This window comes from Cryptococcus neoformans, chromosome 1, assembly GCF_000149385.1.
Source record: "Cryptococcus neoformans var. neoformans B-3501A chromosome 1, whole genome shotgun sequence".
Classification (NCBI taxonomy): Eukaryota; Fungi; Basidiomycota; class Tremellomycetes; order Tremellales; family Cryptococcaceae; genus Cryptococcus; species Cryptococcus deneoformans.
Window position 1 is genome coordinate 147,501 of NC_009177.1, and position 14,408 is coordinate 161,908.

General features: G+C 47.6%; 6 protein-coding genes across 6 annotated transcripts in view; 3 read left to right on the forward strand and 3 right to left on the reverse strand.

Annotated features, from left to right (window-relative positions):
- The window catches only part of CNBA0510 (hypothetical protein), a gene marked incomplete at both ends in the record, with an annotated part of 1,924 nt that extends 1,918 nt beyond the window's left edge, over window positions 1–6 (reverse strand). The window contains one exon of the mRNA XM_772955.1: window positions 1–6. This exon is cut by the window's left edge and continues 106 nt beyond it. Coding sequence (XP_778048.1) covers window positions 1–6 — 6 coding nt within the window.
- Window positions 7–530: 524 nt separating this feature from the next.
- Window positions 531–1,476, forward strand: CNBA0520 (hypothetical protein; the record flags this gene model as incomplete). Its single annotated transcript, XM_772956.1, has 4 exons — window positions 531–654; window positions 817–944; window positions 1,115–1,236; window positions 1,392–1,476. The coding sequence occupies 4 exons, from the start codon at window positions 531–533 to the stop codon at window positions 1,474–1,476; spliced, it is 459 nt and encodes a 152-aa protein (XP_778049.1).
- A 414-nt stretch (window positions 1,477–1,890) lies between these two features.
- CNBA0530 (hypothetical protein) lies at window positions 1,891–2,880 on the reverse strand (the record flags this gene model as incomplete). Its single annotated transcript, XM_772957.1, has 5 exons — window positions 1,891–2,015; window positions 2,140–2,285; window positions 2,387–2,526; window positions 2,621–2,674; window positions 2,761–2,880. 5 exons carry the CDS (start codon window positions 2,878–2,880, stop codon window positions 1,891–1,893), a joined length of 585 nt encoding a protein of 194 aa, XP_778050.1.
- Window positions 2,881–3,383: 503 nt separating this feature from the next.
- CNBA0540 (hypothetical protein) lies at window positions 3,384–4,725 on the forward strand (the record flags this gene model as incomplete). The annotated part of the gene is made up of 6 exons (XM_772958.1): window positions 3,384–3,416; window positions 3,616–3,710; window positions 3,849–4,000; window positions 4,079–4,207; window positions 4,301–4,419; window positions 4,537–4,725. The coding sequence occupies 6 exons, from the start codon at window positions 3,384–3,386 to the stop codon at window positions 4,723–4,725; spliced, it is 717 nt and encodes a 238-aa protein (XP_778051.1).
- Window positions 4,726–5,304: 579 nt separating this feature from the next.
- On the reverse strand, window positions 5,305–9,170 carry CNBA0550 (hypothetical protein; the record flags this gene model as incomplete). The annotated part of the gene is made up of 4 exons (XM_772959.1): window positions 5,305–7,155; window positions 7,207–8,387; window positions 8,428–9,090; window positions 9,122–9,170. 4 exons carry the CDS (start codon window positions 9,168–9,170, stop codon window positions 5,305–5,307), a joined length of 3,744 nt encoding a protein of 1,247 aa, XP_778052.1.
- An 866-nt stretch (window positions 9,171–10,036) lies between these two features.
- Window positions 10,037–10,822, forward strand: CNBA0560 (hypothetical protein; the record flags this gene model as incomplete). Its single annotated transcript, XM_772960.1, has 5 exons — window positions 10,037–10,099; window positions 10,202–10,268; window positions 10,478–10,565; window positions 10,638–10,652; window positions 10,810–10,822. The coding sequence occupies 5 exons, from the start codon at window positions 10,037–10,039 to the stop codon at window positions 10,820–10,822; spliced, it is 246 nt and encodes an 81-aa protein (XP_778053.1).
- Between the last annotated feature and the right edge of the window lie 3,586 nt (window positions 10,823–14,408).

Below are 14,408 nucleotides of genomic sequence, written 5' to 3' on the forward strand. Positions count from 1 at the left end.
AGCCATGGCGGTGACAGACTGTATAGATGTAGAGATAAAATGGAGCAAGGAGTACCCATGGAGGAAAGAGATGGCATCACGACGCGCAAGCCAACCAACCCCAGCCAGTCTCGGGGGGCTTCCCAAAATGTACGTAATCAACACGGTGTTCCCTGAAAATGAGATGTGCTGCTCTGCGTGGCTGATCTCTTCGTCCCAGTCACAACGCAGCTCTTTTTCCTCCCATACTTTTACAGCGGATCGTCTCCTCGTTTCGTTTACCATCCAACATCCTCCTCTCCAGCGCAGGACGCTGGGATATATCCGTTCACACGCCACGGACAAGAGCTGCGCCTAAACAACGCGTGCTTGACAGACTATCGTCCAACTTTCCATACAGCGCAAGAAGCTTTCGACGCGTCTGTACCACTCAAGCTTTTCGACGCACCCATCCTCAATCAATCTTCGAGATTTAAGAGATCAGATACTAAGACATACAAGGTATTGGAGAAGAGATATAGGGATAAATACACCAATCAACTAGAGGGAATATGGCAAGAACAGTAACGAGCCCAAGTCGAGGAGGTGGCCGATCAAGTATAGGCGAAGGGAGCCGGAAAACCAAGAACACGGCGAGGAAGAGTACGGGTGGCAAAGCTCCTAGACATAGCGGAGGTACGTCCTTCTTGTTCATTTGTCCTCTTACTTCTACGTTTACTCTTATAGAGTGGAAGTGGGAATGAGAGATGTCGACATGGTGGATGAGAGTGTTGCTGTGTTTGTGATGCTGACAAGGGATTCCCAAAAAACCAATAGTACAACGAAATCCTCCTCCAGATCCTAAATCACCCGCTGGTCCGAAAAAGAAGCATCGTTTCCGCCCTGGTACAGTCGCTCTGCGTGAAATTCGGCATTATCAAAAATCGACTGATTTGTTGATTGCCAAACTCCCATTCTCCCGAGTCGTACGTTCCCATATCCCTGCCTTTATCCTTGTCCATACCCCCGACCATACCCCATACGCATTCCTCCTATTCCATTCCGAACGCGTGAGATGCCAATGGGGCTGGCGCGGCCTGGCAATTTCAGTAATAACATCAAGCTGACCAGACTTTTTTGAATTTCAATTACGTAGGTAAGAGAAGTAGCCATGAATGTAGGCTCTGATGAGGTGGGCGAATATCGATGGCAAAGTTCGGCGATCATGGCATTACAAGAAGCAGCAGAGGCTTTTCTTGTTCATCTTTTTGAAGATGCGTAAGTCTTGATTCTCTTTATCCTCCTTACAATCACCTGCATTTCTTGCTCTCTTAGGAGAGTCGCCTTCTGCATTGATAGGAAGAGACCGACTTTTATCACTATTTGTGGAGAAAAAAACTATGCTAACGTACGCTACGTTCTGGGAAACACAGGAATTTGTGTGCCATCCATGCAAAGAGAGTGACGATCATGCAAAAGGACTTGCAACTAGCTCGGCGAATCCGGGGAAGATACTAGCGCGTTTCTGGAATGTTGTTGGAGAAGAAGAAAAAGAAGAAGACCTTGAAAGGAGAGAGAGGACAGAAGCTTATACTTACATATACTGTCATTTTTACATACATATATATATACCCAAACTGTTCGTTGATGTGCCCCGCCGTATCTTCCCGTTTCCGTTAGGTTTATTTATAGTCATATCCATGTGGTCATTCGTTCGTGAGCATCTTGGAGGCTGGCGCGCGCTGGGTTTAACGAAACTTGTTATGCAGTACTATCCGTGTCCGCCCCAAGATCCTGGTGACAATCCCAAAAAAAATATAAAAAAAATAAGACAGCTATGATATAAGAAATGCATCGTCCCATGTGTCGTAAAAGTATCTCATTTACATGGCTCAGTTGTAAATTTTCTTGCTCTTTTCTTCCTTCCACCCATCATAAAACCCTCTTCACCTCAAACCAGCTCTTCAGGTAATGAATATTCCACCCACAAACGCCGAGAAGGATTACGATTTGAGCAATGGACCACCATTTGACTCGAGAGTTTGTCGATTCGCAAGCTACCATACGATAACACCCGGAGGAAGGGAGCGAATGATATGTCAGCCTCTGTGGTGTGGCGTATGGTATGCGACGAAGGAGCTGATAGTGGTGGGAAAGTGGTGGGAAAGTGGAAGAACGCACTATTTCTGTGAACACGTTCTCGAACGACGAGGTATGCCTGTTCGTCCTTGACGAGCTGAAGACCAGCACTGAGGTCCCGGACTTCCTGTTCAACAGGTGCAATTTGTTCATCATCGCCCATGTAAAGTTGGCCGTGGACGTTGAATCTGGGGATACAGATACGAAAAGATAAATTCCGATTGATCAGTTAACGTGTCCTTGACTGATAAGAAGGTAGGTATCATAAGAAAGGCGGGCGAGCACTCACGATAAAGTTTTGGTAGTGTAACTGGACATTTCATTGCTAAAGCAAAATGTGAACCGACCTTCTTGGCTGGTAGTGATAGACCATGATCCTTGTGGTTGCTTGTTCTTGGTATGGATCACTTTTCCTTGAGGGTCGGTTACCTAAGAGTTTCCCAAACAGTACGAGTGTACTCATTCAGCTCTGGATCCAGCAAACTAACATCCAACGTATGCTTAAAGAGTAGGGGAAACGCACATAAAAGTCGATATCGAGATGTCCACCACCACCAACTTCATACGTCACTGTCACCTGCAAAGGCGCACGCATTTATGTATCAGCGCCATTCATAGCTTTATGGTCCTGACATATGAAGTACAGGAGGATAGTGAGCTTACCCTATCTTGTGGAGCAAGGACTTCGTAGAAACATTCCTTCTCGCCAGCTTCGATGTCTATCCGGTGGGCGAATGCAAGAGGGAGGGCGAGCAAGAAGGGGATGAGTGTCCGGAAGAGCATCTCCTGCTGAATGTGTAGTTTCTTCAATTGTTTGATTGGGCAGGGATAGGGTGTCTACCAAGGGTGAATACAAGAGATGGGGTATGTGAGAACGTATAGAGTGTTCGCTGTGTTGGTTGTAATATGAGGATCGACAAACGAACGATGACAACCAAGAAACATGGCAAACGTGGCGCGCGTCACAATAGGCACCTCAAACAAAACAGCAAGCCTAACAAAAGGGTAAAATGTTTTAGGATAGGCACGAAGGCTTTTGGAGCCTCGCCTGGCGCCAACGAACGCGCATTCTGTCTGGGTGCGCTCTTGAAAATACACTCCACTTTCACACTTCTTCGTCACCTTTCCATCAAACACCTGTAAGTCGATATCTCTACATGATCTCACAGCAGTTGTGTCCTGGCTGGACACGGCAGCGTAAATAATGGAAGAACTAAAAAAATGGTGAAAAGAATCTTTCGCTGATCCGTGCTCAAATTTCCTCCAGGTAAATCAAATCAGAAACAATGGCTGAACCCACCGAAACCGTCAACACCGGCGTGAGTCCCTCATCTTTTGGTCTTCTCTCTCACCAAGCATAAAATATCGACCCCTGTATACGTACCAAGTTGGGATTTCGTGTAGAGGACGGTATCCTTCATACTAGGCGTATGGCTTTGGAGGACGCAAATACCCAAATAACTTGGTCGAGGAAGGGTTGAGATAGACGAGTGCTGACGTTCCTTCCCTGCCTTTTAGGAAGAGCATGACCCCCAATTCGAGCCGGTAATCCGTCTCACTGAGCAGGTCGAGGCTAAGACCTTTGAGGAGGATGAAGAGCCTCTCTTCAAAATGTACGTCGTCCCCTCCTTTGGCTTTTCAAATGCCTTCTGCTGCTATTCAGAAAGAAGCCATCCCCAAAGAGTCATGGTTTTTCGGAAAAAAGAAGAAAAGATACTGATTGTCGAATAATTAATGCAATTGGATAACAGGCGAGCGAAGCTTTTCCGATTCCACAAGGACACTACTGAGTGGAAGGAGCGTGGTACCGGTGACGTCCGATTGCTCAAGCACAAGCAGAGTGGCAAAGTCCGACTTGTTATGCGTCGGGATAAGACTCTGAAGGTCTGCGCCAACCATATCCGTACGTTCTCTAACTGTCATCACTTATTTCATAACTGAAGGGGCAATTAAACTTGAATTCTGAACCGATTTGAAACAGTCTCTCCTGACATGAAGCTTTCTCCCAACGTCGGTTCTGACCGATCTTGGGTCTACAACGTTGCCGCCGACTACGCTGAGGGTGAGGCTTCCGCCGAGACCCTTGCCATCAGGTTCGGTAACTCTGAGAGTGAGTATTCTCTCTCTCTTCACCTCCACCATATCCTTTGCATCAGGTGATACAAAAGATCTGGATTACTGATATCGGCTTTCATCTGTCTAGATGCCAACCTCTTCAAGCAGGCATTCGAGGATGCCCAGGCCCACAATGCTAGCTTGAGCGGTGCCGCTCCCAAGGAGGAGGATGAGTCCGCCGCCGTTGCCAAGCCTGAAGCTGCCGCCGTAAGTTGTAATATCCAACTCATAATTTCATCCTCCCACTCATTCTCCCTTTTCTTTCATTTCTCTCTTCTTTCATTTTCTTCGCCTTCACAAACTAATCCATCCTTCTTTTCCTAGGAGTCCGCTGCCCCCGAGGCCGAGGCTAAGAAGGAAGAGGCTTCCACCCTTGAAGAGTCCAAGCCCGAAGAGCCCGCCACCGGTGCCGAAGCCGAGACTAAGGTTGCCGACGCCCCCGCCGCTACCGAGATCAAGGAGGAAGGAATCCGTGAGGCTGATGAGGCTGCCGCTGAGAAGAAGGATGAGTAAACGTACATAGTGACGAAAACAATGAGGAGCGGGGAATGAGAAGGAAAGAAAAAGGGACTTGAACTTTTTTTACTTTTATCCTTTTTCGTGTAGGATGGTGGATAGGGATGAGATGAGATGCGCATATGACTTGATGTCCTTTCAATATCCCATCGCTGTTTTCCGGCAGCATCGTTTTCGATTACCTCTAATCTTTATTTGTTGCTCTTTATTTGTTGCTGAACTGAAGGAATGCTGTCAGCAACGAATCATACTAATCGATGCACATTGGAGAAAAACATGTAATCTCTGTGAGATATAATTTGTGATGAGGAAGAAAAAAGAGGTCAGACTGATTGTAGGAGAAGACAGGCTTTAAAAATATGAATGGATCGACACAACATTGTTTTGTAAAACACTATGAACTACGTGTGATGACTGATATGCTACTGATGAAACAAGATTGCAATTCCACTATATTCTGAACGTGTTACGTCGGCTAATTATAACAGAAGCATGAAAAGAAAACACGCCACATACTACAAGTATAAATACAAGATTGCCCAGAAATTGGGCCTTTTTGGGAAGGTAGTCACGACATTACAGGGCATGGTACCGCTGTTGACTCTCACTCGACCTTCTTGGGTCTTTGGCTAGGCCTTCTGATTCATCTGGTTGATTGATGGGCACAAATAATGACGGCGCGTATCCACCCTGCTCAGGAGGAGGTGGACTAGGTGTAGATGTGTTCTCCAATGGAGTAGACTGCGGTGAACGGCGATTCACGACAAAACCTGTACTACCACCATTTCCCGTGGGAGAAGCCACGCTACTCTTTGTAGCAGGTCTGATCACCTGGAAACTCTTCTTCTTTCCGGGACCAACCACGGAGCCAGTAGCAAGACCGGCAAGTGGTGCCGGACTCATGGGGGAAATAGGACTGGCATGTGCCGATTCAGGCTGTGCCGGCGATTCAACCCTTGTCGGTGTTGGTGTAGGTTGCCCCATACGTTTGACTTTGAAGCTTGTCCCGGCTTGGCTCTCAGGGGATGCAGGTGAGATCGGCGTCACGCCGGGCCTGTCTCCGCTACGCCTTGTAACCACGAACCCTTTCTTCTTCGGTGAAGGCTTAGGAGCTTCAACACCAGCAAACAGTGAACCAGATTCCGTAGCGAGAGCTGCCTTCCTTGCCTTGTTTTCATCTCTTTCTTGCGCCGCAAGATCATCCAAACCCTTCTTTCCTATTCCCAGAACCTTTTTCCATCCTGATGGCTGTTCAAACTTGGAGATATCCTCAAATGGTTCCGGTTCTCTCATCCCGCTCGTCAACAAAGCCGCTTTCCTTGCCTTTCTTCTTGATGGTCCCGGCTCGTCATCAGACTCCTCGCTCTCGCTATCCTGTGCCCGTGCCTCATTACGATGGAACCATCCGGCATTTCGTCTTCCCTTCTTCTTTTGCCGCTCTGATTCTGAGTATTGGCTCGTCGGCGATGGGTCATTCTCATTCTTCAAATCATTCAACGACCGACGCTTGGGAATAGCGAGGACGGGTGGTCGCATACCCTCATTATTGGGGCGTATGCCTTGGGAAGTGGATGGCGATGGAGGATACGTCGTTCGCGGAAGACCAACCGTTTGAATAGGAGGAGTAGAAAGCTCGATAATGGCTGACGATGATTTCTGTCGACTATGGGGAGGAGACATGGGTCGCTGGCCTACTTGGGACACGCGAATGGTAGGCACAGGCATAGTCATTATGGGCGTGGAAGTATCGGACCCCGCATTAAGGTTTTGTATGTCATAAGGATTCTGGTAATTGGATCGACCCCCACGGACGACTGAGAACCCGCGACTAGGCCCAGATTGAACGTTGTCAAAAAGAGAACCGGGAGGCGGAGAGGTAGGTGACGTTACAGTAGGAGCATACGCTCCGGGCGGGACGTAGCCTGGCCCAGAGACGGGTCTCCAAGCATCCATGATATTACCACTCCCACTGGGTCTTTCATCTGATCTGTCATCCGAGCTTCTCCGGTCAACAGGGGGCGGTCCCAAAGGTGGCTGGTAGCCGACAGGGTAAAGCATCGGCGTGGAACCTTCAGACACTGTTTGTCTTGGGACACCCTGAGAATGTCTATCCAACATCATCTGAGTTGACAACGTTCCCGCAGCATAGACATTCTTGTGCAGCTGCCTTGAATCGCGTTTCCGTCTTCGCCTCTCTGCCGCTTTACCTCCTCGTACAGGATTGAGACAGTCGAGGTCCATGATGGCGGCGAAGATACCTCCGTCCAGAGGGTGGGTTGATTCATCAAAGTGTACACCACCGAAGAGACGAATAGAACCTTCGATGATTTTAGTGAGGAGCATCAAGAGGAAGAAAACAAAAATGATTGCTTGGATGATGAGGATGGCATAGGTGATCCAATCGGCAGCTGTTCCGGGCATGGATATCTACCAAGTCATTCGTCAGGCTTGATCGCAAGTGAGAGCGACATTACTCACAGTTCGACTTAGAAGCATTGCCAATACCACGGACACCAATCGCAATGCAGTTAAGAAAGCATTCGGCGCACCCATACTTGCACCTTCTCCCCATGGATACCACACACCGGGAATAATCAACATAGCGAGTTCCACGACGATGAGGATGATAGTCTGCGCAATCCCACTTTTCTGCCCCGCACCAACAACAATTCCAGCTATCAAGCTTGCAGTCAAAGAGAACACACGGAACATCTGCTTCTTCTCAACATAGACGGTGTACATCGGACCGATGGATAAAAGCGTTCTGGTTGCGTCGTACAGCTTGCCTGTAGGTGTGTTATACACTCGGTAGAGAATATATGCTGGTATAAGTACCGAGATGAATGCGAATGAAAAGGCAGCAAAGACCCTAGAAACGATGCTAGCCCGGCCCCCTAAGCAAAGCTGGTACATGGAGAAAATAGTGACGGGCAGGTGAAAGACGAGTATGAGTCGGATGAGGTTACCGTACAGCGCAGCGGCATGGAAAGCACCAGCTTCGCCTCTAGGTCGGAAGCGTAGCCAGATCCGTCGAAGAAGAGATGGAGATGAGGATTTGTGGCTGAAAAAGCCTGATTGCGTAGGGAGGACACCAAGGCCTTCTGAAGATGATGTTTGCGGATCAAGCGCTTCCTTTCCACCCAAACTACCGCGTGGGCTAGAACCCAACGTCGTGCGCTTTGCCGCTGGGCTGTTTTGCTTGTGCTCCTTAGTTAGGATGTATTCTGATAATCCGTGGAGGAACCAGAGCAATAAGCTGAGGAAGATGACTGCGGCTGTGATGCAAAGGAATATGGCTAGACAGGTACCAAAGAGGTCTTGTGGTCTGAGGCCTACCGCCGTCGCGAAAGATTCCATGCCATCAGGGGAATTGTGAAGGTCAAGGACAGGGTCAAAGGCATCCGCATCCAGATATAATGGATATAGAGGGTCTGTCATCTGGGTGCTGAACTGGGAGGGAACGGTATAGTTGTCGGGATATATACTGACTCGCTTTGAGGTAGGGTTGGATCCTTGGACAAGAGTTGTGTTCCACACCAAATTGCCCCAGGCGCCTTGGGCAAAAATTGGGTATGAAAATTCGGGCCAATTGACGGCAATCATGCCCAGCATTGAGGCGTACTGGATATGGAACAAAATATCCTTGACACCGGGAGTCACTGCCAGAGTCAGCCTTGCACAATTCTCAGTTCGACTCACCGAATCTCAGAAGACCACCGCTGACGCTTAATCTCTCTCCACTCAGACCACTGATAATCATCGTACCCCACTTGCGCATCGTCGCCTCCCTGTTGTTAGATCCTCCAGCCATCAACCTGGCGCCTGCGAGTTCCTTCTGTCCATATTCTGCTACACCACTGCCCACAATCCAACCAGTGACAAATCTGGCTCCCCAACTGACAAGCCAGAAGCCAGCAACAAGCGCGACAAGCCAGTAGCGAAATAGAAGATAATACCATCCAGAATCGTCGTATGGCGAGACATGAATATTGAGACATGTAAGACTGGCCGCTTCTAAAGAAGTGTCTACGATACGAACTTGCGTGTGTAGTGTGGTAAGAGCATAAGAACGGTAGAGTGGGATGGAGATGTTGATAGCAAAGTCGCCTGCAGGGAGGGGACAGTACGTTGTGTTGTATGGATAGTAAGGTTCGGGTAATGCGGCTGGGAAAAGGGAATTGCACAACCAAGTGGTTGAAGAGTATACCCTGGCCGTTGCAGCGTGAGTATCGGTGAACAACGTCGCAAGCTTGTTCGTCGAGTTGTCATAGCCCGCAAGCTCGGCTCCAGTGACGCCCACGAGGTCGAGTCTGAGGACATCATGTCCATCACCGGTCAGGCCAAGCTCTGTTGCCTCGTTTCCTGGAACTAGTGTTGCAAAAACTTGAGTGACGTTCAAAAGGTTCTCGCTCGCTGCAACAGGAGAGTGTGCGAAAAGACATGATGAGAACGTTGGCTGTAATGGAGTCGCCTGAACGTATAGGCCAGCTATCAATAAGAACAGAAGCAGAAGCAACGGCATAATGACTATCCATGGAGAGTCAGCGAATTTTTATGAGACGCTTAAGAGGCCATGACCGTCTAAGACTGACCTGATTCTGGACAACTTTTACGTTCACCAAGGGATAGGCAGGCAATCTGGCTTGCTATTGCAACCCATACCAAGGTAAGAGGGTATCCGGTACCGCTTCAAGACGCTGCTGAGAGAGGCAAGTGAAAGAGGAAAGACGAAATGCACACGTCGAGAATGGAAATTACCGAAACCGTCTCATCATATCCAAGCAGCATGCCCTGAATGCCCTGATATGAAGATCTTCCTTTCCCGCGGCTACTTTTACTATAGCTGATGAGGTGTGTCTTTTGTCTTCGTTTGTATAGTTCATGCTTCCTTTCATGGCTAATGCTGAGCTGTGCACGTCCGCAAGCACAACTTCAAGAAAGGTGAACAGCAGATAGCAGCGCTCAGAAGAGATCAAGGACAGATCGATCTCATATACACCCTACGTGCGTAGCAGTGCAGATGCACATCAAAGAAAGAGTACGCGGACGGGATCAGAATTGCCTAAAAAAAGGAACTCCATCGAGCAATTTCCATCATGGTGCAGTGAAATTCACGCCTATGTATTTTGAAAGGCCCGCAGAGCTTCATCCAAGTTACTCGCGCCTACATTTATCATCTCCACCTGCTATCCGCCGGTTCCAGCACGCAAGTAACGAACACGAACCAACTAACTGCTATCCTATAATCGATCTGCCTTGCTTCACCTCTACATCACTCACCTCAAGAAACCATCTTTCCATTAGCACCATGTCTGAGCGTCTCACCGAATTTGCCGAAATCCCAAGACAGTTCGTTAAGGAAGGAACCTTAGTATGTCCCTTCCCCATCTTCCACTTCTTCGGTAGTTTGTAGCTTAAGAGCTCGCACACTGGCATATTTGGTTCTGGCTGATGTTTGTCTGTCTCTGCACAGTTTGTGAACAGGTGTACTAAACCCTCAGCAGAAGGTCAGTCTTCATGCGACATTACTCTTTTGCTCCGTCTGTCCTTACGCCTATATGGCGTTCATTCGACTAGCAACTTGCAGGACAATCCACAATGACTTTATTCATTGTGGATTGTAATACCGTCAGAAGAAGGGAAGGCACTGCATGGTGCGGGCAGGATGTCTGTCACCAGGTTATCAACGGAGACGAGAGATGTTTCGATTGAATGAGCAGAAAGCTGACGGACGTGGTCTTTCTTATAGAATACAAGCAACTCTGCCGAGCTGTTGCTATCGGCTTTGGCGTTATGGGTGTTATTGGCTACCTTGTCAAGCTCATTCACATCCCCATGTAAGTATCGCCCTCTTTTTTTCTTACTTGCCTAGCCATGGACGCTGATTGCGGTCTTTCTTTGCGCTATAGTAACAACATCTTGGTGTAAGTCTAATTTCTATTGCTACGTTATCATGCACCATCCACCAGTATTCTCCGCTACTGCGACGTCCGGAGAAATGGACGGGCACGATAAGATGAGGGAAAGAAGCACGAAGAAATAGGATCAGGGTGGCTGACTACTCTTTCTTCCCTTCTACAGTGGCGGCGCTTAAAGGTACTGGTTCCAAGAAGAGAGTACAGTATCTGCAGGTTGGAATAAAAGGGGACAGGGGATGGGTTGTAGATTCTATTGATTTTTCTCAGTCGCATGTCGGGATATTCTTTTGCATCTCATGTCACTGGCATATCTCTTTCCTTCGGCACAGTGACTGAAAAGGCGCTGGAAGATCATCTGCGTGACTCTTTAGGCGATGTCTTTCATTTTACTTTCCATTTTAAATTTATGAGTATGTTTGACTTATCAATGATGAGGATGTCGCTCATAATAAGCAGATTCAGATAATCTTCCTAAAATGATTATTTCCATGGTGGTTTCAAGTTCAATCAAAACATTAATTAACCTTCCAAATTCGTTTACTGAGAATTCTCTGGCGAACCTGACCGTTTGAAGTCTCGTGTAAATCAATTCTTCTCTCAAGCCCCTTCATCCTGCATTTTGGCCGGCTGCATTTTGGCAAGCGAATGCTCGATCGGACGTTCCCACAATGATAACTGATCCATTTCTGACTTGACCTGTTTCGAGTTGCCAAACCGTCACCAATCATTCCAATATGTCCTCTAGTTTGTTATTCTTCCAAAGGCGAGAGAAGGCTTTCAGGCACTTGTAAGGGGCATGTGAGAAAAAAAAGTTGAGGTTCTCTTCATTCTTTGATATCTGATTGTTTATACCGACGTTAAAGCTGACTGTCTGCCCAGCGGACTGGACCTCCGATTTACACCCGTCTATCCTCTCACACAGGGGGGGCAGACTTTCGGCTTTAAATCTCTTTCACAACTTGATAACGGTGCCAGGTACGCTACTCTCATGAAATCCAAAGGGTACCAGAAACTCATACTATCTCTTCTACACCGTCTGCGTTCATTTAGACATCTTACGTAGCCCTGACAATTTTCTCCTGATTACACTGCAGGCCGCAGGCATCGCGCGCCGCTGAACATGTCCATTGATTTAACCGACGACAACTGGAAGCAGCAATTAACAGCGAGAACAAAGGGGCAAGGTGTAAGGAGTGTAGGGAGTAACCAAGTTGCAAGGAATGACGAGTGTAGCCCAGAACCCAAGGCCTGGATCATAGCAAGGCATAGCGATGTGCGGCTATGGGCCTTGATTCACGATCAATGCTGATGAACTAAATCGTCGTCAGTATTGCCTTCTTTTAAACGAGGAATTCTTTGTGCGAGCAGCGAACAAACCATGGTGGTAAGTGGAGTGGAATGGGAGCCGGGAACCGTCGACAGCTCTTACGATTTACAAGGATATAACTTAACTTACATAGCGCGACACCATGTGCCGCGTTGTCCAGCTACAGCTTGGTACAGTGTATGCCTCTTTGCTTTCTGTACTTTCATCCTTGCCGACGAAGCGCCACTTTGAGTTCAACCTCAGAACACCGCTACACGAAAAATCGTCTCAAACCAAAAGAAGAAAGAAGTAGCCAGGCATCGCAGATCATGGATTTGCGCCTGCTCCGTGTAAGATGTAGGATGTAGAATGTAGATCATTCACCCGATACGAGATGTACGGTTGCCTCAGGACTCACTCAGTCTGCGCATTCTTTAATGCTGATGAGGCCTAACTATATGTGAGTATAAAAATCATCTAACCACAGCCACCGTACTCTATCTGCTGTCTGCTGGATCTGCAGGCCCGGCTTACGTTGCTGGCTACTGACTGCTGGTTGTTGGTTGCTTGCTCCTCCATCACCCATCACTCGATCTTTTTTCGTCGTCCGATCGGTCAAAACTTGTTCTTCGGATTCCGAACTCCCAACTCCAGCAACAGGCCACAGCGGCAAATCCGCAACCTTAATGCTTTATCAAAGCAGATTTTACCGATCATCGGAAGGCCCTCTTGTTGTTGTTGTCCCCGGCAATTTCCTGTCGGATGTTAGGCACACAGTTCGCAGTTCTCCGCGTCTACTTTTTAAGTCTGTCTGATATCTACTATCGTTCCCCATCTTATGCAGTGAGTGAATAAGGAAAAGGAGCATGTACGAGGAGCAAATAGAATCGTTTATCGATCAAACCTTCTTTGGTCGTGTGAGCTTTGTCAAAGATCGAAACCTAAACCGAGGTTACACATTATCGCTTTCATCACTCAACGTACATCATAGACTATTTCAATATTCGAATTGATCATTGATAGTGAATAACACAGATGACAGATACAGGTGCCTTGCTCGCACATTCCAGACCCAGAAAAGCCCAGACGCAACAGAAAGGAAAAGAAAGAAAAAACGAAATGCACCCAAAGTGTGTTCTTACTACCTCATGTTTATGTATGAGTGCAGTCGAAACAAGTAATAATAACGCGAATAACGGGCAACGCATGCAAGGAGCAAAAAGGATAGTCTATAGTAACTGGTGCTTAACAGGAGGGCTATGAGTAAGCGGAATAGAAAGTTAAACCTCCGGTTGTGCTTTCTATTTGCCCGAGCGTCTTATTACTCAGACAATCGTTTACCATTATTTGGGGAGTTCATTATCACCGTTGATGATAGCAACCTTATTAAATGACTTGGAAAGGGGATCGTCCCTATTTATGCTCTCCAAGGCGCTAGATGCTGCTCGTCGTCGCCCTTCGTCGGCGGATTGAGTTCTCTTCTACTTCCGAGTCGGAGAAGTGCATGACATAGAGGGTTCTTTCGATTTGAAGAAAGGCCCAGTGGAGCAGAAAGGTCAAACTGAGTAAACAACAGCATAGTGAGGATAAGTCCATGGTTGTGCGCTCCCCACTGTAAAGCAACAGCGAGATATGGTATTCAGACGCGAGCGCGAGACGCGAAGAACCAACAGCAAGAAAAATGGACAGGAACAACTTGACTTGATATGTCACGTTACGTTCAGTCCAACAAGATCTTCCCGGCTTGACGGGGCAGGGTCACTTATTATGGTTCGTTCCTTGTTGTATTTATTTTGAAATACCCGCCCAATTTTCAACATCAACAACAAGACCAGAAGGGGGCAGTTATTTTGGAATACTTAGCAGTAAACCTAATTAGGTAACTACAAAGTATCTTATGTGTCACTTTGTATGTTGAATACAAGACTAGACGAGGGAGCCAAGTAGGTGCATTGTACTATATAAGGTAGAAACGAATGTTCCGGAGAAAACAAGGAGGTGGAACACGAAAGAACTCGTCGTCGCCCCTCACCCCCTCACCGCCGTTTCCTTTTTCCTCGGCCTTCGGGAGCTTTAGCTACCCTGGTTCGCCGGTTTTAATTGGTTAACCTTCGTGTCCGAGATGCCCAAACCTGGCGACGTTCCTTCTGTTGTCTTTTGGAGTCTTCTGTTTTTGACGTGCCTGAAAGATCTTCAAGGTTTTAAGCAGCAGGGAAAAGGAACGAAATCGCGAAGCGACTGAGCCAAAGCCCAGAAGAGAGGTCAGGGATCATAGAACCTCCCTTTTTTGGCCCAAGCAAAATACGTGGCGAGTTAGTTGCAGACCGTTACAAAGAACGTCGCCTGTAAATCGCGAAAGAATGCGTGAGACATGAGAGTCCGGCGTCAGCGGCTCACGATTTACTCCATCGCTGCCGTGGGCCGTACCCCACATTTCTGTATTAATTCTTTTGCCT